This window comes from Urocampus carinirostris, chromosome 8 (genome assembly GCF_059441175.1).
Source record: "Urocampus carinirostris isolate Australia breed hairy pipefish chromosome 8, RoL_Ucar_1.0, whole genome shotgun sequence".
NCBI classification, from domain to species: Eukaryota; Metazoa; Chordata; class Actinopteri; order Syngnathiformes; family Syngnathidae; genus Urocampus; species Urocampus carinirostris.
Genome location: NC_142356.1, coordinates 26,172,396 through 26,197,626, shown reverse-complemented (window position 1 = coordinate 26,197,626; position 25,231 = coordinate 26,172,396). Strand labels below are relative to the sequence as shown.

Below are 25,231 nucleotides of genomic sequence, written 5' to 3'. Positions count from 1 at the left end.
TATTTGCATTTTTATGAAGATCTTGTCACAATTTGATTTTGAAATGTAGTGCAACAGCGCTTTATTATCAGTGAATGGGGTTTTTAAGGGCTATTGTTCTATCTTCGTTATTCATTATTGGTCAGTTCATAATACGCTACAAAGCCTAGGAGCCGGGACTCTTACTCTCAGCCAAAAGGCCAAGCTAAGGTCCTAGCCCTATCAGTGAATAGGGAACAAAGATTGATCCTAACTGGATTTGGGTTCATCATGAATGTGCAACTTGATTGTGCATATTTATTGTGTATTACAACATGCATTGCTGCAAGTTCACTTAAAAAAATAGAGATATTATATATTTCTGCATTCGAATTATGAGTAGTAGTCATTGAAGTCAATCAATTGTATATCATTAGTAAATGAACATGGATATATTGTAAACTAATTTACTGGTCAGTGCATCATATTTGTTTTTTTTGTGTGTGTGGATTCACCACTTCATCTAATATGTGGTTAGCATTAGCAACAAGACCCCTTAGTTTTTGTGTGTGTGTTTTTCCCCTTTGTTTTCAATCTTTTTTACTCATTTTCTTCTATGATTTTTCTTTCCTTTTTATCTTTTTCTTATTTTACTATTGTCCTTTCCCCTTTTTTATTTTTTATTCTCTTTTGTTGCTTTTTCAAAACTCAAGAAATGCTATCAAAAATCAATGAAAATGAATGTTATCATATGTTTATATTAAAGAGACAGTATGTATTATTTGACCACTAGATGTCACTGTATGGTGTACTGCAATAGAAAATAAGTGCTAAAACACACAAGGAAGAATACAAACTACAGTGTCTCAAAGTGACCAAACGGCAACATTTTACTTCTAATTTCATTGCCACTGCCTGTTTGAGGTTTTTGGGTACCCGTAGCAGCAAGATGGCGGACAGTTATAGGTGAGGGTCACGGTGCGTCAAATAAATGCTATTAGCTTGACTTAAGATTACTTTATTTAGTCATTTAAAACGAGCACTCTCGTATAACGCCCATCCTTAATTTTCTATGAAAAAGAAATATAATATTTTTCATAAAAGTATACCATTTTCTTTCATTTTTACTTGGCTCAAATTAAGCGTTTTAGGTCACAGGTGTTGTGTCTAAAATTTGCAAAGGTGATTCTGAACCCGTTTAGTACTTTGCATATTTGAGAAATTATTGACATGTCAAAAAAACAGGACCACACTTGCACAACATTCAATGCAGCAGGATTTGAACCTAGACCTTAAATACTATACTTCTAGGGTTATAAGATTGTATAGGAATCGGCATTCAATCTCATATCATTACACTACTTTTACTTGAGGTACCACGTTGTAAAACATTGTTTTGGCTGAACTTTTTCCCATAATGGCACATTAAAACATAGCACCGTGAGTGAAAACCGTGTGATGGTGAGATAAAATTTAAAGCGTTTTCCTTTGTCATCTGTAACACTAGTGGTCTACAGGGCAAAATTCTGCACCTTCACTGTCGCAAATGTGTAGTCTTTATTAATTCATTTAGAATCTAATTCTGTGGTTACTAATTCGGCCGGCACTTGGTGCACTTGATTTCCCCCTCAAATTATTTCCCTAAATAGCCTCTTTTTTTGTGCCTGCAGTGTTTATCATGAAGGAACCAATAAATGTAAAAATGTAAATGGTCTGCATTTATATAGCGCTTTTCAAGTCAATGAAGACCTCCCAAAGCGCTTTACAATATGCTTCACACTTTCCCCTTTACACACTAACTAACCAAAAGCAGCGTCAGCCATGCAAGGCAACTACCTGCTAACATATTGTCTTTTTAGCTTTAAATGATCACCTTTGAAGTTTATTGATATGGAAAATGATTGCTCAATCCAAAAGAAAAATTATATGGACACACAAATAAAGAATGAACGTGGTTTGGTTCAAACCAACTCCAATTTATTTACATTGCAAGGAAAATTGAATTAAACCAAAGATTTAACAACATTGTTGACACAAGAACTTGCGGTGTTGGCAATGGGGAGTGAGAAGAAATTCTATAGTTGATTGTCGTGCTTGAGGTTTCCTCGTCGAGCGGCCTGCTCTGATCCCAGCCTTCTTTGTCCCCATGGTCCCGGGGGCAAAGGCCAACCAGGTCCCCCTCTGGTCTCCCCTTTAAGGAAGGAGTGTGTAAAAAAGAAAAAAGAACAAGAGAGGATTTCGCGAGTCTTATTTAATTGCCTCTGATATCATCCGTCACTTGTGTGTGTGTGTGGTGGGGGGTGCTTCCTGTGTGGGAGTTCCTGTTGGTGCTTTTCACAATAAAATTCTCTGATTACAAGATAGATAATAGGCGAAATTTTATTCGGACCCGCAATGAAATAAATCCTCTGGCATGAAGCATGACACACATATGTAAAACATTCATCTTTTGATTACAAATGACCACATTGGGGGTTCACACATTTATCATACATCTGGAGAGTCTGATCATTTCCTGTAAATTTAAATGCAATCTCAGTCCGTGGGCCCTGTTATGTGTGCTCTTGTGTGCCATTTAGGAACAAGTGAGGGTCTTGTAAATTTATAGTGGGTCTTTCGAGATGTTGGCAGAGTCGGTGTCTGGAAAAGGTTATGGGAAATTCATTTATAGCAGGGTAGTGTAAGATAGTTCATGTATTTTGCTTATTGTTTTAATGAATATTGTTTTTCTTTTAATGAATTGAGTTTTCAAAAAAACAAGACAAACTTAATTATACGCACTGTCCATTTAATTTTAATGTTTACTTGTAAATACCACTGGACTTACTTGAAATTGAGGTCAACATAACAGGATGGAAAGAGGATATGTTAATGTTATCATATTATCTTGGACTGGATTGTGCTGATTCGTGCATTGTTATTGTTGCTCATCAAGATGAAGAGTACTCGGATGCCACACTGCGCGATTGTCGACTCTGCTTCTCAAGTCCTTTGAAAGCATTCCTTGCCTCGTTTCAAGGGTGCAGGAAATCACATTCTGCAGTGTGTGCGGATGTGTGTGTGTGTATTTGTGTAACGACGGACTGACTGATGTCCACCCAACAGCTTGCATCGCATACCAGGAAAAAAAAGTGGGAAAAAGCCTCAAAGTGAAAGTGCTCTGGAATCCTCGCTGGCTTCCAGGCTGCATGCCCGCCGCGTCATACCAATATGCACATTCTGTGTGTGAGAGTGGCATCTCATTGTGTCTCTTAAAGAGTGCCAGCTCTCCTGCTCAATAAGTTAACTTGATAATAATTGGCAGTATGCTTCATCCTTATTTGCATATACTCATTAAATACTTTATGGTATATATTATTACCTTTGGTATTCAAAGTACCTTCTTTTTAGTATGCACTTCGTACACAGGATACAAGATTTCTTGAATTTTGGTGAGATTGTGATCTGAAAGTGAAAGTAGAATAATTCTAAAATAACACAATTCACTGTTGTTAGCACTTATGTCACCTCGGGACATACAACTTTGAAAAAATCTCAATTTTTTTTGATTAAAATTGATTTAGTGACCCTATTAGTGATAGGAATGAGTGAAGAGGTGTTGTAAAAGGATAGTGGGATGTTTGGACGCGTTACAAGGGATGGGCAGGGCACCTGTATGATGCGGCAGGGGTAAACCAGTGAAAGCTGTCGGGCCCTGCTGTTGAACAAAAGAGTGTGTTGTGTCACCCTGACCAGAGTGACATGGCCGCTTTCTTGTGTCCCGTTTCATCTGGAGGGACGAAAGCATGACCAACTTGGGTGCCGAGGTGCTTAACTTATTTGCTTGTTTGGGCATTTGGGTTGGCCATGGTTCAAAAATGTTTGTGTGTGTTTTTTGCTATTTTTCCTAATTTTATTTTCTTTGTTATGTGTTTGTCTTGCTGTCGGTCACTCCTCTTGAGGGATATGACCAAGGTAGGTAGATAGATGGATAGAAAATTGATTTGCAATATTTTATCCCCTATTTTCTTTCATCTCACAGTGACAAGTGTTCATTGTCATGTCATTGTAAAGCAAAGTTATTAATATAATTTTATCTAAACTATACGTTTTCATAAATTCAGATTTGCGCGCTAGTGTTCGTATGTGGCTTATAGGCCACAAAACGGCTGCACTGGTTTTCGTGAATATTTACACAGTTGTACTTTAGGCCTAAGGTAGTGTTTTTAGCTAGCTTTGGTGTCAAGGCAGCCTCAATAAATAACAAGAAAATTAATAAACATCTGCTCTTGTATCCAAGCGGCTTTGCAGCTGCATACGGCCCTCCAGCTCTTTGGCACTCCCTAGTGGCTTCAAGGCACTTTTTAGACAAACCACGGCCCCAATAACATCGCACAAGTAGAATGTCCGGCAACTGCAGGCCATTATGCTTGTTCAACAGTCATTTGATTCGACAGAACTTGGTCATAGTTTAATGGCGACTTGTAAAAGTTTTGATATTTTACTCATGATGTGGAGCTAAATCAATTTTTTTGCATGTTGCAACAAAACCCATTTTAAAGGCGCACAAAAACAGTGGAGGATTTAACCTCAAACGATCTCAACTGGAGAAAAAATACAAACTTGTTGGTGCTGTTGGATGGTTCTTCAATTGTCTTGGCATTCATGGCACAAAAAATATATATTTCTCATTATAAGTATACAACTAACATGTGGCTATTATAGGGTGACATCCTATTTGGATTCATTTATTGTAGATGATGGCTTAATAAACACATTTTTAGTTTTTTTTTTGGTATTTTATCATAATTTAGCATATACTTATCATTAATGAATGTCTGAACTGCAAAATCAATTTTGTTCCACTCATTTTAAGTAAGTATTTTCAATTTTGTTATATGTTACCTTGCTTTTTTTAAAATAATGAGACAAATACTTGATCATTACTCAAAAACTAGCACTAACCAATACTTCTACCTAATAAAATGAATTTATTATATTCATAACCTTATCTTCAGTCAAATAAGAAAACTCATACTGATAATTAATACTATAATACTGATAGATTAATCTTTTGTTAATAATACACTTGCACTTGATCTACAAACACAATACCAAAAGAGACATTGTGTATTATGTATTGACTCCTAGGAGTAAAAAAACCCAATTTTTTAAAAAGCAATTTTGATTTGAATAATAAGCACAAATACATGAAATATTATATAAATGTACTCGGAGTTCAAGAAATTTGGATTAATTTTACATAACATGAGCCTCACTTGGAGGGGGCTGACATTATTGTCAGTTATCTTGCTGCCACTGGTACTGCCTAAAACCGAAAACCTTGTGAAATGCTAGGGGGGGGGATAAAATGGTGCTCTTTGGCCACTTTGAGCCTCTGTACTTTGTAATCTTCCTTGTGGGTTGTAGGACTCCTCTACGGTTGTACTACACAATACAGCAACATCTCGTGGTCAAATATTACACTGTCCCTTTATAAATAATACTTGAAAACATATTCTTATTATAACTTTAGAATTAAAGAAATGTAAATTCAATTTTTAAGACAGTATTTTCAGCACTACAAGGCGCTCCTAAAAACGTCATAATTGTGTCTTACAATCCAGTGCGCCTTATGGTCACGAATAGACAATATGTTCAAATTTGTGTTTTAAAAGCAAATCGTTAAATCGGAAATGCAGAAGCAGTCTACATCTCATCTCTCATCTCATCTCATCTCATTAGCTGCACCGCTTATCCTCAGTAGGGTCGCGGGGGTGCTGCAGCCCATCCCAGCAATCATCGGGCAGTGGGCAGGGGACACCCTGAACTGGTTCCCAGCCAATCGCAGGGCACACAAGGACAGACAACTCGCTCGCTCATTCACACCTAGGGACAATTTGGACCGGCCAATCCACCTGAAATGCATGTCTTTGGAATGTGGGAGGAAATCGGAGTGCCCGGAGGAAACCCACGCAAGCACGGGGAGAACATACAAACTCCGCACAGTAGGTCCAGTAGCTGGATTTGAACCCACACAGGAGGTTCCCAAGACCTTAGAACTGTGCCGCACACGCGCTAAACACTGCGCCGCTGTGCTGCCCCATCTTAGCAAATTCCACAAAGAACATGAAGTGATAAACTCTTCTCTCATTTCCATTATTATCCGGTGCGCCTTAGAGTTAGGAAAACAGAGTTTAAAAAAACGAAAACACGACCTTAACTATATTTGATCTTGTTACTCTCTTAAATTAAAAAAACAATACTTAAAATAAGTAAAGTGATAAGCAAAATTAATCATTTTCAGTATTATTTGATATTATTTAATAGTATCTGTGAAACTAAATATATTTTTTACAATACAGTGAGGCCACATTTATCCCAGGGGGTTACGTTCCAAAGAAAACTGGAACATGAAATTTGTTAAATAGAAACCTTTATTTTTTTGCAATTTTCATAAAAGTACAGATGCTACATTTGATAAAATAATATGCTATATAAATATATATAAAGTTAAGTTTAACTTACTTTTGTAAGATAAGCTTCAAGAGTTAGGCGCCTTCCTCCTTCGTGGAAGAAAGTGGCTGAAAAAAAAGTGATCCAACCATTTTCTCAACCGCATCAAGCTTTCTTGTTTCACTTTCATTTAAAAAGAAACGGCTCGCCTCTTCTTTACAACAACCATATTGAATGGATGCACGAGATATTAAACAATAAAAATGTCAAAGTTCTTCAGTACAGTATGTTTACACACAAACTAGGAAGAGGAAGCGCATTTCTTCTTCGGGGTGGATGCTAAGTGAGCTCTCACAGCGCCACACGCCGGTAGAGGCAAAAAGAAGCACTACAGTACTGCCCTGTACTCGGTAGATGGTCCACAATACAGAATCTATCTTACAGCAATGTCCAGATATTATTTGACATCCCGAAAAAATGTTCGTATGTACCGTTTTTTGGAACTCGATTGGTCGTAAGTAGTGAAGCGTCTGTAAATACTTTATTATACAGCACACTGAAAAAAATACCCCAACCGGTTTACAGGCTCAAGCATTTTTCCACGAATACAGATACTGCAAAAGCGTTATTTTTCTTCGTACAAATATAACTAGCAGTGGGAGATGGTCTAGCCCAGGGGTGTCAAAGTCAAATGGACGGAGGGCCAAATAAAACATTTGGCTACAAGCCGAGGGCCGGACTGTCCAATCTTTACTGAAACCAAGATTTAACCTACTGAAAACACAACAAATATATTACAATATGATTGTATAAATAAAGCAATATTTTCTTATGACTCTGTCAGTCATTTTTAATTTCAGCAGGCACAAAATACAAATGTCCTTTATATAAAAAACTCATAACATATCTCATAACAACAACTCATAACCATTTTCTATCATTCAATCATCTGAAATTATTAAAAATAAATATTGCCTCGAAATACAATAAAATAAAGTGCAAAAATCTCTTGTTACTTAAAACCAATAGCAATCAACACACTGGACCTCATCTGTCCTGCTCAAATGTACATTGACTTTCCTTTCTGGGCTTTCTCTGGGTTAGTGTGAAAAAAAGGAATTACTGATTAACAAATAATAACAATCAAAAGTCATTTTCTCTGCTAAATAGGAGACAATTTTATCAAAAGACTGTTGTCCACATCAAGATCTATTTTCCATGAAAAGCCGAAAAACAAGAAACACTCCCGGGACAGAGTCGGCAAACAAAAACAACATAGTCAACATAGACAATAAAGCTTTAAAATTCCCGAGGGGAACAACAAAAAACAAGACCTTCTTTATGTGCATATTTAACTTTTAAACTTGAACGGAGTAAAAACTTCAAATGTGTAATTGCACAGGAAACATTACTGTATTATTACTGTATTTACATACATTTATATACAGTACTGTATTACTACAACTCTACATTACTTGTTTGAGGCTGACGCTGATACTTTTCCAGCTACCTCCGTGAACATGTACTCCAACTCCCACCTTGTTTGAAAGCCCCGGTTTTCAGTGTCCACCTTCCGTTTAGCCATTGTTGATGGGTAATGTGGGCTAATTTTTGCTGTTATGCTAATGACTACTGCTGATCGACTGCTGAATAAATCAAACCGCCTCCCGCTTTGCTCCCGCTCGGCGCGTCCCCGTTGCATTGTGGGAAATGTAGTATTTATGCGTACTGCGGGCTGCTGGCTTGCAGCGGCCTGCGGGCGGGATCTAATAATATATTGATATCGTCACGCGGGCCAGGTAAAACCCTCTCGCGGGCCTAATGTGGCCCGCGGGCCTTGACTCTGACATATGTGGTCTAGCCAATCAGAACGCTGAACCCCATGCACAATGCATATCCGTGAAGTAGCGAAACCATGAAAATTATAGTGTGTTGTAGTGGATGATTCCTGTACAATCGCAATATAAGAAAAGCAATATTCAAACTGAGAATCATTATCTGAAAAAACAAGTTCTTTAGTTCATATTATGGAAACACAATACTTACTTAATTTTTACAACTGCAGTAATTACAATGTTTTGCATTGTATTTAAAAAATTGTCTGTAGTTTATTTTTAATCAAAGTCATGCATATCTGGTCTGGTACTGAAAGCGCCTGCTTAGCTTCTCAGTCTGTTTGTTTACGTTCTTCATCCGGCTGTGCAGTGTTTGCCTCTGAAGGAGATTTGTCTCTTGGACACAAAACAGCACTTTCACCATACTAGGGCTGCAACGACTATTTCAATAGTTGCCTAGTCACCTACTATTGAAACTTTAAAATTGATAAGTTCAATAATCAGACAATTGTCATTTTTTTCTTAGATTATGTGTTAAATGATATTGAACACAAGAAAAATGGGTACAATGAAAATTGTATTTTACTATTGAACATACTGGGACTTATACAAAAATTAACTAAAAATTCCCATCTGAAACCAATGCTGGACAGTAAGTAGAGACATAAATCCATGAATAAATCTCTGTCCCGTTTTTAGGGACAGGTAAATCAATAATAATTCAAAATCAAGTCAACATCACTTATGCGTTCAAATCAAGAACAGACTCATTGACAGCAGCAGAGCAATAAATAAAACAAATGTGTGCTGTATCGTATATTCACGTCCACAGGGCGCACAGTGTGAAAGGGCGCAGTCTCTGTAGTTGGTTCTATTTCAGAATTTAACACATTTTCATGAAATGTTTCCCCCCCGCTCATAAAAGGTGCAAATGCTCCTTGTTTTTCTGTTCTTTTACATCCCCCTAAAATTAGATACAAAGACATTTTACTAACGTGTGTCTTGTGAGTGGGGTAATTTTCATGCAAGAGGGTGGTTGGGTCATTTTTCGGCACAACACGGACAAAGTTTGCGTATTCAAAAATACAGTGGTTGCAAAACGGAGTTAGGTTGTTGTTTATTTAAATATTGATTACAAAGTAAAACACACGTATAAAAAACTGTCGGTTCATTTTCGACTTCATCCAACATGTGAACCTTCGATTCATTAATATTCAATTCTCTCACGGCCATGTTCTTCCGCGGAAAGCAGTCAAAGGAGGGAAAGTGAGGTTTTGGATTAAATTTGTATCTTGAGAGACAGCTCTGTTTAGCCTCCGGTAGCACAATAACTTTCAAATTGCTAAATACCGCGTTAGCATCCATGAGCACTTCCGCTAACAATGCATTGCGTTTGATGTCACACGTTCTCTTTCGCGCAAGGGGGATATGATGGCAATCAAATAACAGACACTTAGAAGTCACAGGAGACGCAATTTTTTGGGAAGTGTAAGCAATCTCACAAAAAAAATCTAATTTCACACAGAAACTTTGTATGGTTTGACCCAGGGTACGAGCCGTGACCTTCCGTTCTCAGGAGCGGGCGCCCAGTCCTAAGTCTAACGAGCTGGTTTTTATTCACCACTTTGCCCATAGTTCGCGCCCTGCAACTTGAAGAAAACCAGAGACTTATGTGCACCTTATGGGCGCGAAAATACGGTACCTTCAGTGGTTAACTGCAATGTCTGTAACAAAAGGACTTAATATTTCTCAACAGTTAGAAATTAAAGGGTTTTTACAACCTATTTTGTGTATGTTCTTCGAACTGCACGCTTTTTATTTTAGATACATTTATCAGGCAGTCTGGCATAACACTCAAGCTCTCTTTCATTGCGAAATATACGCGCATACAATGTTCAATGCTTGTCATCAAAACCATATTGGCTTAAAGATTACTGATACTGTAATCTTATGTAGGCAAGCCAGACTCCTTTTCATTCAACTGTCCGACGTGCTTTCTCTTTAAATGTTCGCGCATCACTGAGCTACTGGCTCGATTAGCAAGGTCTGCTTTGCACTTTTCAAATACCGTATTTTCCTCACTATAAGGCGCACCTAAAAGCCTTTATTTTTTTCAAAAGCTGACCATGCGCCTTATAACACAGTGCGTCTTATATATGGATCAATATTAAGTCGCAAAGTCTTGCAACTAAAGCAAGCAGCTGCCGACTAGATTTTCCCCCCAAGGCGAAGTAGTCCGCGGTGTATGCTGGGATTTATATACCGGCGTTTCATTTCCTAACCAATGTGTCAATCATCATTTGAATCAGTCACTATTGGCTAAAGTTATTCGGAGGTAAAGGGGGCGGATCCTTTTTATCATTTACAGGCTCGCATAGGCTAAAGGGGCGAAATAAAGCCTGCAATTGGCCGAAAAAGATGAATGTGAGTCACAGGTTGGGTTGCACTCCGGCATAGAGAAAACAATTTTTACTTTTACAATTTTTCCACAACATTACTATTCTGTATTTGTAAATATTTTACTCTCCTGGATTTACTCCACTCACGGTTGTAAGAAAACCATGGTTACGTATCATTAATGAACGTGAAGGCTGCAAGAGAACTTAGGTAAGCTATCAGGCTTTATATTTTCCCGGTATCTTGTTTTAGAACGATCTTGATGTTTCTGTGATGAGTCTATTTTTAAACTAAATTCAAGTCAAAGTGTTTATTGTCATATGCACAGTAAAGAACCCCGTTTCCCTGCACAGTAAAATTCTTACTTTGCTGTCCACACAGTTGCCAGCAAAAAATAAAATGGAAACTAAGAAATGTTTGTTTGGTGACATCGTACGGACACCGCATCCGCACGTGTCTACAACACGTATTTGCTTCTTTGCAAGCTTTCGGGATGTTAAGGGGGTAATGAGTTTGACTATAGGTTCCCATTGTAGCGCCTTATAATCCGGTGCAGATAATATAGGACCAAAAACTATTTTTGGGGGGTGCGCCCTTTAACCCGGTGCGCCTTATAGTGCGGAAAATACGGTAGTCTTTTTATTGGCCTTATCCAGGCTAAAATGCTCCCAAACTTTAGAAGCGACTATCTTATAATCAAATAAGATGCCTCACTCTGTTCGAAAAATGTGTCTGACAACAACAGTATTAACAGTATAATGTCTTCGACTACCGTATTTTACGGAATATAAAGTGAACTCAAAAACCCCAAACTGGCCAGAAATGTACATACGTGCAGCATTGCATTTATTTATACCTTCCAGGACAACCGGATTACTTACCACAATGCCTTTCCCTTCATTCACTTTAGAATCTCTTGCGATATGTTGAGCCATTGCAAGCCAGTGATTCAATACTGCATTTCAGCGGTCCTCAAACTTTTCTGTAACACGGTTTCATGTTTGACGTAATTCTCACAGCCCGGCACAATAATAAAATCAACAACATGGTAGTGGCTATGTATAGTGTGATGATGACATAAAACCTAATGCCTTTTGATTTGTTGTTGGTATCCCTCCTATTCTAGTGGATAAGACCTAACCTTTCTGTCACTAGGTTCTTCGGTTCGATTCCCAGGACATCCAATTTTTGCAATTGTGATCAGTGATAAAGCTTGACTGATGAATAAATGCACAAATATGGTTCTTATTACATTTAGTGCAACTCAAACCGTAACTGAAGTTTTATGCACCTAATAGTCAGGTGCGCCTAATATACGGTATATATGAAAACCCCCCCATCACAAAAGACTAATTTTTGGGGGTGCGCCCTATTGACTGGTGCGCCTTATAGGGCAGAAAATACAGTCATCATTGCAGCCCTACGTCTTACACAGTGTTTCCTGCAGGAACACTCACATTCATTTAGCAGAGGAATCCTCATGGCTCAACCCTTCTCCTTTAGGTGGTTCGGGTCATGACAAAGCCCCCGGAGCCGGACGACGGAGGACCCTCGACGGAGCCGGAGGCCAGGATCGGGGTTCAGGTGTCGGTGGAGGGGGCGGGGCAACAGAAGAATGACGAAGACCAGGATGAGACGGAGACCAAAGAGGAAGAAGATGAGCTTCCCTACCCCACGTTGGCCCCCGTGGTTCTGTTGGCACTGTCCCAGACAAGTCCACCCAGGTCCTGGTGCCTACGAGCCGTATGTCACCCATATCCTTGCGCCTCGTGTGTGTATGTGCATGTGTATGTGCGTGCCTGCTTGTTTGTGTCAGAGGTAAGATCTTATGCCCGAGACTGAGCCCGACCCTATCTGAAAATGTAAATTCTTACGTTTGGGTTGGAAGGGGCTTCTCTATCGCTGATTTTTTTTTCATCCACCTGTCATTGTTCTTCCTCGGCTCTCTGTCTCTCTCTGTCTCTCTCTGTCTCAATGGGAATTCTGTCTCAATGCCGGTGATGTTTGAATGGTTCTCAATCTTTCTATTTTAACTAAGATTTTGTTACAAAAGACGGTCTTTAATTTGTTGTCATAAATCATCTCCTCTGCCCAAGTCTTCACAAATAATATGTGACATTTTGGGTTTGATTCAGGCCCTGGCCTGCAGATCAAATTGGCCAGGCTCGGGCTGGATCGGGCTTAAATACCCATAGGCCTGGGTCAAGTCGAGCTGGGTTTTTAAGGCTCACCTTTAATGTGTTTGTGTGTATAAGAGTAGGAGTACCTGCTCGATTTATTACACTTCGTGGAAAGTTTGATGGCTTCAATTAAATGTGGGATTACTGATTTATACGACGCTGATGACTTTTTCTCGAGGCTTGTCTTCACTGAAAATGTACTTTACCCCGACTTTATGATAGATTACTCCCAATCCCCTGTTATATTTATCATCAAGAGGATAAATAACATTTGTTATTTATTGAGTTCATCAAAATTTAGGATTCTGATTAATGTGATGTTATTGATGACAACGTTTTGAGTAGAGTGGAAGATCCGATCATGTTCATAGTTTCTCTCAAGGAAAGTTGGTGTTTAAAATTTCAAGAGCCATTTCAGATGAACTCCGTGTGATGTTCTTATCAGATGACAAAAAATGACTTCCTTTGGTGGTTAAAAATCTGCAATATCCTCCTTTACATATACACCATTCCACAACACAATATAAGGTACGTAGGGATGGCTCGATAACTTTATTTCCTATACGATACCCAGTGGCATGCAGTGAGGTCTGTGTCTGGTATGACACAGTCAGATTTACAAATAAATGAGCCTGCATCTTATTCATCATTTTATTGGAAGAACAAGAAAGCAATATATAAAATGTAGCATGTTTTTTTTTTTTTTTTTTTATCGTCTTACCTGAACTCATAAATGTAGTGTATTTGGTACTCCTTTTGAATAAAAGTATCAGTAGATGGGTAATCCTCAATTATGATCAGATAAATAAAGCTATCTTTTTCTGTGGCTCTGTCAGTATCCTAATTTTCAACAAGAGCAAAAGATAAATATCCTTGACATAAAAATTCCAAAAACATGCATTTCAGGTGAATTGGCCAGTCCAAATCGTCCCTAGGTGTGAATGAGCGAGTGAGTTGTCTGTCCCCGTGTGCCCTGCGATTGGCTGGCAACCAGTCCAGGGTGTCCCCTGCCCACTGCCCGATGATTGCTGGGATGGGCTCCAGCATCCCCGCGACCCTACTGAGGATAAGCGGTGCAGCTGATGAGATGATGAGATGAGATAAAAATTCCATAATGTGAACATTAAATAAAAGACACATTCAGGTAACATCTGTCGCCTATTGTTTCCATTTCAGTAAAATTGAGCTAAATTGACTTTTGATTGTCGCAATTTTCTGTCTTTCACTCAACTGAAATATATTTTGAAATAGAATTGTATTCAAATACAATAAAATGTGCATAAAGTGTAAAAAATCCAAGTGCAAGATAGAGTAATGAGTCAGGATCATCTCAGGGACCGTGGAAAACCTCGCGGGCCACATCCAGCCCACGAGCCTTCACTTTGAAATCTATGCATTAAATAATGTACGTGTCTACATTCAATCCTGTTACTTCCTGTTGTCTCAGTTATGTGAACACAGTACACTTAAAATATAAAAAACGTTCCAAAAAAATCTACATTGTGAATGAGGGAATCATGCTTAACCTGAAGGTAATCGATATTGCGATGTGATATGTTGCGATTGTGTGATCGCAAGACACTGTGTTTTTTAAAGGATTTAAAGTTCATTTTTGTGAGCGATGAAGTGCTCAGCCAACCAGAAATGTCACAGTCGGGGTTTTAACGGCGCTGGCCAATTAGAGACAAGTCTTAACGAAAATAGCCAATAAGATCAAGGCAAAGTTTACAAGCAGTGTCTGCGCAAACAGCGGGCATTTTGCGCAATGGGCCACCAAAACTAACAGCGACCTGACGTGACAGCTAGTAGACCTAGCAGGACTTTGCTTCGATAATAAATTAATTCGTTAAATCGGACCCTGTAAGAAGAAAACAAAATAGCGCAAAGAAATGGTAATCACCAGAGGGTGCTCTGTTGTTTGTTATTGCATCTGCGAATCGAATGAGGCGGCGTTGGGAAAGAACGGTCTGGCCTGCTATGGCTAGGCTAACAACTCTCTTGAGACACCACCAACGTCAGCTCAATTACCCATGATGACCCAGGATGACCTGGAGCTACAACTCGTGGGAACCCGCTACATTCGTGACTCTTGTATTTTAATCATTGCAGAGACCTGGCTGAAATCGCAAAAAGGAAAACTAGCACAAAAATGCACTGTTCTTTTAAAATAAAAAATCACATCAAAATTGCAATTCTAATATAAAAAATCTCAATGAGGTTTTTTTTCCCAAAATCGTGATGTCCTATTGTGTACACACCCTAACATTAGATACGGGTTGTTGTTTTTTTAAACATAAACACCACAAAAAGGAACTGTAATACAATTCGAAATTACTATATGCGTCATGTGGTGATTTCAAGCAAACGCTTGTCGAATTTCATGAAAGTCTCAACTTTAACAATGTTGGCGTGTGATACAAAAAACTGCACTTTTATGTTTAGTCAGACTGTAAACACACCAGGGATGTGGAATGCACGCGTGTGCATGTGCATGCGTAGGTATTTCCTCAAACGTGTTCGCTTCGAGTGACAGAAAAATGCTAATCCATCCTGATTGGTCGTTTCCATGGTGACAGTCCTCAATGAATCTACGGGGTTATGCATGCCTGTCACTGTGGCGTTATTTTATTTCTTTTTTTCTTTTTCCGGTGTCACAAAATGGATGTGAGTTTGCGTGTACAAGGGCATGAAATATGAATGACATAATCGCGTTGAGTTAAATAAATGAAGGACAAGAAGTCCGGTAAGAAAAAAAGAAGGAAGTAGTACCAGCCTTTTGCATATGACTCTAAGCTTTTTATTTTTTTCAGCCTGGAGGGGATTTTGAGCTTTTCCAATCAGTCAATGTTAACATAAAAGCTCCAGGAGTGTGCAGAAAGTAAACAATTAAAGGAAAGCCTATAAGAAGAGCAAGGTATTTTTCGGGGTCTTTTCTCGGGGCGTGTGTATTGACTTTGCTCTGGCACCTGTATGTGATTGTTTTGTTTTGAACTCAAGACACAGTTTTTTTGACAGGTTGTGTAAAATTCTTATTGTAGTATTTGTCTTTTTTACTGAAATCAACTGTCTTTGGGATTTTTCATTTAGATCACCAAAACCTGCTTCTCAAATATCATGTACTGGTGCTTGAAGTCCTTGAATTTAATGTTGGGTTTTCTAGCATCTAAAGTTGCTTGATTTAGAGTGAAGTGGTTGTAACTGCTTAAAATTGTCACAGTGTGTCTCAACAATTCTTAAAAATTGCACTGACACTGCTCTCTGGATGCTTTGCTTCACCATTGCATTTCTTCCCCCGTGATTAACGCCAGCTGGCATAAGTTTGTATGGGATTGAAACGTCATCGTCCCTACGGGTCACGCCCATGAGGACAGATGCATGCTACACCTAAAGAGTGCACTACACTATGTGTACTGTATTAGTGCAAGGATTACGTATGTCACAAAAGTGTGTACACCCCTCACATTTCTGTGGAGATTTCATCAGTATGTTTAATAGAACATCACTGAAGGGACATCACTTTAACACAATGAAAATAAATATTTAAACAAAAGCCATGGCTTACTGGAAAGATATCCTCTGGTCTGATGAGACAAATATTATTTTATTTGGCTAAGAAGGTGTGAAGCATGTGTGGCGGCAACCAGATGTTTGTGTTGTGCCTATGTCACGCATGGTGTTGGGAGTGTCATGGTTTGGGGTTGCATGAGTGAAACTGGAATTGGGTAGTTGCATTTAATTAAGGGAAACACAAACATATACTGTGAAAAACTGCTGCAGAAAATGATCCCCTCCCCCCAGAAACTGGTTCACCAGGCGGACAATGACCCCAAATACACTTCCAAGATGACAAAGGCTTTTCTAAGGGGGCTAAGGGTGAAGGGGATAAACTGGCCAAGCATATCTACGGATCGAAAACCAATAGAACATCTTTGTGGCATCCTTAAGTGGAAGGTAGCGAGGCACAGGATCTTGACTATCTTCCAGCTCAGCCCAATCATGTTGTCATGGAAGAGTGGAAGAGCATTCCAGTGGCAATTTGTGAGGCTCTGGTGAAATCCATGGCCAGGAGAATTAAAGTAGTTTTGCAAAATCATAAATGGCCACGGAAAATATTGAACTTCAGTAACTTTTACTTAAGGGTGTACCCGCTTTTTTTTTTTAATCAGCGGTTTAACTAAAAATGGCTATATTTTGAGTTTTTGGAGAGTAAAAATAAATTTACACTGATATGTAAGCTTTACACAGACTGCCTTTCATTGTGTCAAAGCATGTTTTTTTCAGTGATGTTTACTCAGTTTTGTGACATACTGTATCTATTATGGACATTTATTGGGGCAGCGTTTGCCAGTAGTAAATTGTAACGAGAAGAACTTCCTGCAGCCTCTGTATTGCCTTTTCCCCGACGCTTCCTCAGTCATTTCCCGGACCCGATAATAATCCAAAGAGCAACCGCCGGTGATCATCATTTTTTTGCGCTCCTCTGCCTTTCCTGTCCAATTTAATTGATGAATCTCTTTTCAATGTAATGAGCTGCTAAAGCCAATACTTTCACCATGTTTCCCAGTTTGTTTTGGGTGGAGACATTGAATTCTGCTACCGGTCCACTGTTTAACTGACAGCAGACACTAGCCTATCAGAGTCGCGCACGCAGACAGTCACGCCCGCCCAACACACAATGGCCTTCTTAACCTGCCCCTGTGGTCGCATTTGCTCTGTGCTGTCTGCTGAACACAATGCATGATACATTTACTGTATATCAATGAAAATAAAGACAATTACATTAAAATAAATATCCACGAAGTAGTGAACCAGCGATAACCAAAGTGGGAAGTAGTGACGGGCCTCTATATTTCGCTTTTCACTCATTTTTGAAGCCCAACCCTTTCTCAAAGCCCTAGTTATGGAACCTTGAGTTAAAACCGTCCAAGTCCTTTTAATGATATTTTGAGTTATTCCTCTCTATGTTGAGGCATGTGCCACACACATACGCCCACACATGCACACTTGCACAGAAAGACACACACAGACACGGGCAGGGAATCTCCCAGGGAGACTCTCTTTGGAGGAATCACCCGGTTGCCTAGCAACTCTGGCGTGACAGCCACACTTCCGCTCGCGCATCTGTGGCATGCACGCGCGCACACGATTTTACGTATCGTTCACGCGGAATCCACATTGTAAACATTGCATGTGTGTGAATTGATGTGTTTGAATTGTTTCAACCGACACTTTCCTATAAGAGGCCATTTGAGAAGTAAATCGTACTTGCTCTCACTTATAACGACAAACTCTCACAGGATCACAACTATACTCTAATACAGACACGGTCTTACCTATGCACAAACACTACTGTACTTTCTCATAAATACTACTCTTATACACATTCTGTCTCACTCATACTACTTTACTCTAATACACAAACTACCATACTCTCACTCATATTACTATACGCTCATACACACTATTATTCTGCAGGGGCGATTAAGGGTCATTCAACACTGTTCAAGACTGTCACTTCCCATTTGGGAACATCACATTAGACTTTCTGATCAGCACAAACACTATTACTACGCTATGCCCAGTTTTTATTCATTTATTTCTAAACAAGTACACAAAAACATACGCATACAAAAAAGGAAGCATGGAACTAATAAGACAATGATGTATTCTATTTAACACTTTACAACTCCACCCTGCACATTACAGATTAAGCTGTGTCTCCTGACTTTGAGGGTTGCAATCCTGTCAATACACTTTTGCACATCTTTTTGAATTGCCATCACAGCTAGGTGCTGGACTCTGTTTTAACCGGTGGTTCTACCAAGCCAGGGTAATGCCCTGAAAGACCTTTCGCAGCTACAGCTGCTTATTGGAATCGTTAGTGAAATCTGAATAACTGCCTTCAGAGTTGGAAACATTGTAATATCCAGGAGATTGTACACAGATAGTGTGTCTTCAATGGCACCAGACCCACTCTTGCTCTTCAGAGGTTTGTTTTGCAACCACTACTTCTCTTGACTCAAATTTGATGCCACAATGCACTTGACAACTGTGGCACAGACAAAAAAAATTGTCAGAAGTAGGACTCCATACATAAATCCCCTTAAGCCAGTCCTGAGTCACAACAGAAAGCCTCCTCTGTGTTCTCAAACACAAACTGCTATGACCAAGAAGAAAATATTTCAGTATCATAAACACCTATTTAAAATAACAGCCTGGAGAGGGATGGGCATCGCCAGGCTGTACTTACCCAAGACACACCAAAGGAAGTGGTGACCCAACGAACCTGGTGGTTAAGGGATCTGTGAACCATGAATTATACAGTAATTAATAATATATTAATAATCAGTATCAGTTTTTGTTTTGTATCTATTTTTCAGTGTAGCATGAAAATGGTGAAAGTAAGAAGAATGTTGCTTCAAAACGCCAACCCAAAACACCAAAAAGATGAAAAAGAAGAGTTTATTCAAATCGTCTTAGAAATGCACATCCTCGCACGCACATCGTGAATGAGCTGACTGATGCTGCGATCATGATTTTAAGCCATAATGTTGACGGCAAAGATGAATAAAGTTCCAAATTCTGTACAGCTCCTTTAACTTATAAATTAAGTATATGTGCTGCTCCTCCCTTTGACTAAGAGCATCAATAGAAAAAAAGACCATCCAATGAGAAAAATAAAATACTGGATGATTGGACTTGCTGTTAGCTTGCTAATTCTACAAAATATGAACACTGAATAAATATAACCATTTAATATATTTTTATTTTATATTTCCATGATGACCGATGAGGCACAGTCTCCCCTACACTTATGGACTTAAAACCAGAACTTTACGCCTGTGTCCCAAACCATAACCTGGATTTGAAACATTATTTTGAGATGACAATCTTTACTTTAAAATAACAAACATTGTTACAAACCATCAAAATGTCAAGTCAAGTGAAGTCATGTTTCTTTGTATAGCCCTTAATCACAAAGAGTCTCAAAGGGCTGCACAGACCACATATTATTGCAAACCACAAACTATTTTGACACCATCCCTTGATCTAAAACCTACATGAGGGCAAATAATACACAGATATTGTCAACATAAAATATGGGTTATTCATATGCTATAACATGCGGCTCTTCGCCAATAAGAATGCGGCTCTTTGCCTCGTCATATTTTCTATATACTGTGGCTCTTTGCCTCGTTTCATGTTTAGTTTTTTTCCCCTTTTAAAACTCACTTGAATCCATCAGAGTTGATAACAAATAATAAATCATATTTTGCCACTAATTTGGCAGATTTGTCGTTTTTATGCTGCTCCGGACACATAACGGACTGCCAATCATCTGCGTCGGTTACGTCTAATGCCGGGAAATTAAGTAAACATTTCGTGACCGTGCAGACTGTTACCCTCATGGTCAAAATGGCAAAATGCAAAGCGAAACGGAAATATGAAGATGAACACAGGGCATTTTAGGAAGAATGGGAAAATGCTTACTTTTTTGTTGAACAGAATGGCAAATCACTCTGTTTATTATGCAGTACCAAGATATCCCATTTCAAGACTTCAGCATAATTTTAGCACAGCCCATGCTAATATTGACACAGAATTCCCAAAAGGTACTGAACTACGTAAGCAAAAATGGAGCACCTTGAAAAGCCAGGTAAAAAGACAGTCTCAAATGTTCAGTGCGTGGTGTGGCTCTTTCACTCTCACAGTTAAAAATTTCGGCTCTGTGTGTCAAACTTGTTCGCCACCCCTGTGCTATGGAATAAAAGTGTGTTTTAAGCTTAGATTTAAACATTTCTACTGAGGTTGCAGATCACATCTCAGGGGTAAGAGCATTCCACAGCACCGGAGCCCGAAAGGAGAACACTCTCGAACCTGCGGAGCTCTACTTGGATCTTGGTATCACTAGTAGACCAGCATTTTCAGGGTGAAGGCTCCGGACCGGAAAATAGGGGGAAATGAAATCTGAAAGATATGAGAGAGCAAGTCAATGCATGATTTTGTATACTACCAACAGAACCTTAAAATCACATCTTAAGCTAACAGGGAGCCAATGCAGGTTAGCTAAAATGTGTAAAATTTTATTTTGCATTGAAACGCAACGAAAGAGCGACACTACGTACAGTCATTAAACTGTTATAACATTTTTTTTTCATGTGGTGGTACGTTCATGGACTGCTCCTTTATTGGCACGTGTGAAACACATACGCGCGCACATGCAAACACAAATGATAAGTTATTCATTAGTGCATGAAACATTCAGGGTGTTTCCTTTTGTTATACGATGCGAAAAGCTCATTCTATCACGGCTTTCCTCTTGTCCTCGTTCCCTCATGTTTACTATACCTTTCTGTTTTGCTCGTTTATTTATTTCTCTTTCTCTCTATCTATACCACTTAATTGGCTCGCGTTGAATGGCTGCTCGTAGTTCCGATGAAGACCCGAACGTGCCCACGTGGTCCTGCTCAAAGTAGGCTGAAGCCGTCAACCCGGTAACACCCCCCATCCAATTAAGGTGGATGCGGCATGTTGCCGTGGTAACCGGTAGATATAGGCGTTGCTCAAGAGAGGGGTGGCAGAGGTAGATGGTGATAAATTGACAGAACTCAACCCCACATACATATACATGGATAGGAACTATATGAAATCCAACCCTTCCTATAAACCTTACTTGTAAAGCTAAACTTTTACCTGACACCTGAAGGCGAAAGGACATTCCGATGTCTCGCCACATATTCTATTCCAGGACCAGACCGAGTATTCGGACTTTGAAAAAATAGAGCTGGAGAAAACAATGCAGTTGAGGACATTTATTACAAAGTTTCACGATAAAGATAAAATCAGAGTGCACTCAGGACCAATTGGTGGAGGCGTGTTCTCCCACCAAAAGTCAAACAAGAATGTTTCTGCCCCTCTCTTATAATGAGGATCATTTGCAGAAATGGAACATGAAGCACAAAGAGACATACAGAACTCACATTACAAGTCAAAAAAAGTCCATGTACAAGAGATTGACACACAGATGAATCTTTAAGGTTGTGTGATAAGACCATTCCTGAGAAATACACTGATATAAAAGAATCCATTCAGCAAGTAAACACTTCACTAAAATATGTGGATAGATATGATGTGCATTTACAACAGCTAAAACAAATAACGTGATTATCAAAGTAACTGTCATGATTACTGGTGTGATTCAGCTGTGCCCGCTCTTTTTGCGCCAACTGCTGCGGGTTCTGATTGGCTCCCTGTCACTATTTGAACTCAGTCCCGTCAGTCCCCCGTTGTCAGTCCGCCTGCGAACCTCAGTGAATACTAGTCAAGCCTTTTCAACCCTGACTCCCACCTTTCCCGTTTTTGCTCCCGTCTGTCTCCGGCTACGACCCGTTTTGATCCTGACCACGTCTGCTCTCCCGTCCCGAATTACGATTCGTTTTCGATACCGACCACGTTTGCTCTCCCGTCCCGGCTTACGACGCATTTTGACCCCTACCATGTTTTTTCTCTCCAGTCCCGGCTACTGACCAGTTTTACCGTCCCTTACACGGCCATCACTCGCTACAAAAGATCCACTTCCGTGTTCGGATCACAAGCCGAGTACGAGAGCGACTTGCGTCTCGCGCCTAGCGAACTCCGGATTGTGGGCGCAGCCCTTCCTCTTTCCTTTAATAAAACTTGTGAGAAACATACCGCAACCGGGTCCTGAAAGTAACGATGTGATGACTGAATAATAAATTTAATATATCTGCAAAACCCATGTTATGGTGACCACATACTCAGTGAGCTATTTTAATAATCTAACACACCCTACTTCAAACTAGGACTGCAACTAACGACGAGTTTGATAATCGACTAGTCACCGACATTTGAAACAATAAGTGGAATAATCGGATGATTATTATTTTGTCTTAAATTTGGCACGAAGTTGAATTCATTATGTAGCAAAAAATCACAAAAAATGGGTACAATGAAAATACATCTTTTAATGAACATACTTCGGTTTCGTACAAAAGTAAAAGAAACCAATTAGTCACTGTGCTTAATCAGTAGAGCCATAGATACTTTAATACTCCTCCATCCAATTATTTAGGGGATGAATATAATGTCCATTTTGTGAAGAACATTCCCTGGTTAACTTTGAAGCCTGCAACAAATGTACTTAACGATTCTCAATGGTTTAAAATCAACTTTGAACAAACATTTGGTGTTTTAACAATTGACTTGTTTATTGGACTGCATGCATTTAATTTCAAACTGTCAGGCACAGTCTGGCATAACGAAACTCTCTTTTATAGCAAATTATACGCGTATAATATGTGCAACGCGTGTCATAAAAAAACGCACTGGCTTAAATGTTACTTGAATCATACCGAGGCAATTCATACTTCATTTCGTTCAACTCTCGGACGTGCTCTTTAAATGTTCGTGCATCACTGCTTTACCGCCATGATACGCAAGGTCTGCTTTGCAAACTTCTCAAGTAGTCTTTTTAATCACCGTATCCAAGCTAAAATGCTCCCAAACTTTAGAAGATTGGTACCCGTAGGTAATGTTGATGCTGACATCTCTGTATGTTATTTTACTGCTGAGACAGAGACGCTATTGAGAAATTATAATTATCTAGAGATGCCTCTCTTAGTTGAAAAACGTGTCAAGTCATTTTTCAAGTCATTTTTATTTGTATAGCCCTAAATCACGAAGAGTCTCAAAGGGCTTCACAGATTGTTACACTATATTACACAAACTATTTTCAACCGACAAGAGGAGTAGGTTATTCGTATGCAATGGAGTAGAAGTGAGTTTTAAGTTTAGATTTAAACATTTCCACTGAGGTTGCAGATCGAATCTCAGGGGGAAGAGCATTCCACAGCACCGGTGCCCGGATGGAGAACGCTCTCGAACCAGCAGAAGACTTCTTTGCTCTCGGGATCATCAGAAGACCAGCACTCTCAGATCGTAGGCTTCGGACCGGGACATAGTGGCAGATCAGATCTGAAAGATAAGAGGGAGCAAGTCCATGTATGATTTTGTACAATACTAAGAGAACTTTGAAGTCACATCTTTGGCTAACTGGGAGCCAATGCAAGTTAGCCAAAATCGGTGTTATGTGATCGTACTTTTTTGTCCTAGTTAAAAGCCTCGCTGCGGCATTTTGTACTAGCTGAAGAGACTTGATTCTGGACTTCGGGAGACCGGAGAGTAGTGCATTGCAGTAATCGAGACGGGAGGTAACAAATGCATGAATTATTGTTTCCGCATCAGACTGAGACAGTATTGAACGGATTTTAGCAATGTTGCGAAGATGGAAGAAGGCAGTTCTAGTAATTTGCTTTACATGCATCTCAAAGGATAGATCAGGGTCAAATATGACACCTAAATTTTTAACTGAGTCACTCTGTGTGATGTGACATTTGTCAATGTTCACAGCAGTTTTTGAGAATAAGTCCCGGCATTTAGAAGGACCAATGACTAACATTTCGGTCTTTTCAGAGTTAAGACGCAAGAAATTGAGTGACATCCACTCTTTTATCTCAGTGAGACAGGCCTCCAAATTTCCACAGTTTAGTGTGGAAGATTCCTCCAACGGAAGATATAGTTGAGTGTCGTCTGCGTAGCAGTGGAAGCTGATATTGTACTTGCGAATAATATCACCTAATGGAAGCATGTAAATGTTGAAAAGTAGGGGGCCGAGCACTGAACCCTGCGGAACACCGCAGGTAACATTAAAGGGCTCAGATGTCGTTTCACCATATTTAACACAGTGCGTCCTATCTGAGAGGTAGGATTTGAACCACGAGAGGACGGCTCCTGAGAGACCAATCCATTTTTCCAACCGTTCTAGTAGGATATTGTGGCGCACTGTGTCAAAAGCGGCACTAAGATCCAGCAGCAGCAAAAGTGATGAAGCGCCAGAATCCATTGACATTAGGAGATCATTTGTTACCTTGATCAGAGCTGTCTCAGTAGAGTGGTTAGCCCTGAATCCTGATTGCATGGATTCAAAAAGGTTATTCTCCGATATGAAAGCATTCAGCTGCTGTGCCACTACTCTTTCGAGTACTTTAGAGAGGAAAGGTAGGTTTGACACAGGTCTGTAATTACTTAATATTTCTGGATCAAGGTTGGGTCGTTTCAGTGTGGGTTTAATAACGGCGGACTTAAAAGCTGCTGGAACTACACCTGAGGAGAGTGATGTATTTATAATATTTAGAACTGAAGGCCCAAGGACGCTAAAAAGACTTTTAATAAGTGAACCTGGGAGCGGGTCGAACTGGCAAGTTGTCGGTTTGGCCGCATTCACCACTTGTTTGAGATCATCAAGTGACAGTTCACTAAAACCGGCCATTTTCCCAGGGCAGCCACCCTGTCGTGCATCTGTAAATTTCAGTCCTTTAATACGTGTGGTACTAACAATATCTTTTG

At 39.5% G+C, this 25,231-nt stretch overlaps 1 protein-coding gene across 1 annotated transcript in view; it reads left to right on the top strand.

Moving 5' to 3' along the window:
* The window catches only part of LOC148361447 (voltage-dependent T-type calcium channel subunit alpha-1H-like), a 161,558-nt gene that overhangs the window by 4,486 nt on the left and 131,841 nt on the right, over positions 1–25,231 (top strand). Inside the window, exon 2 of the mRNA XM_088342125.1 lies at positions 12,129–12,379. Within this exon, the coding sequence (XP_088198251.1) occupies positions 12,129–12,379 (251 nt within the window). The remainder of the gene's footprint in view (positions 1–12,128; positions 12,380–25,231) is intronic.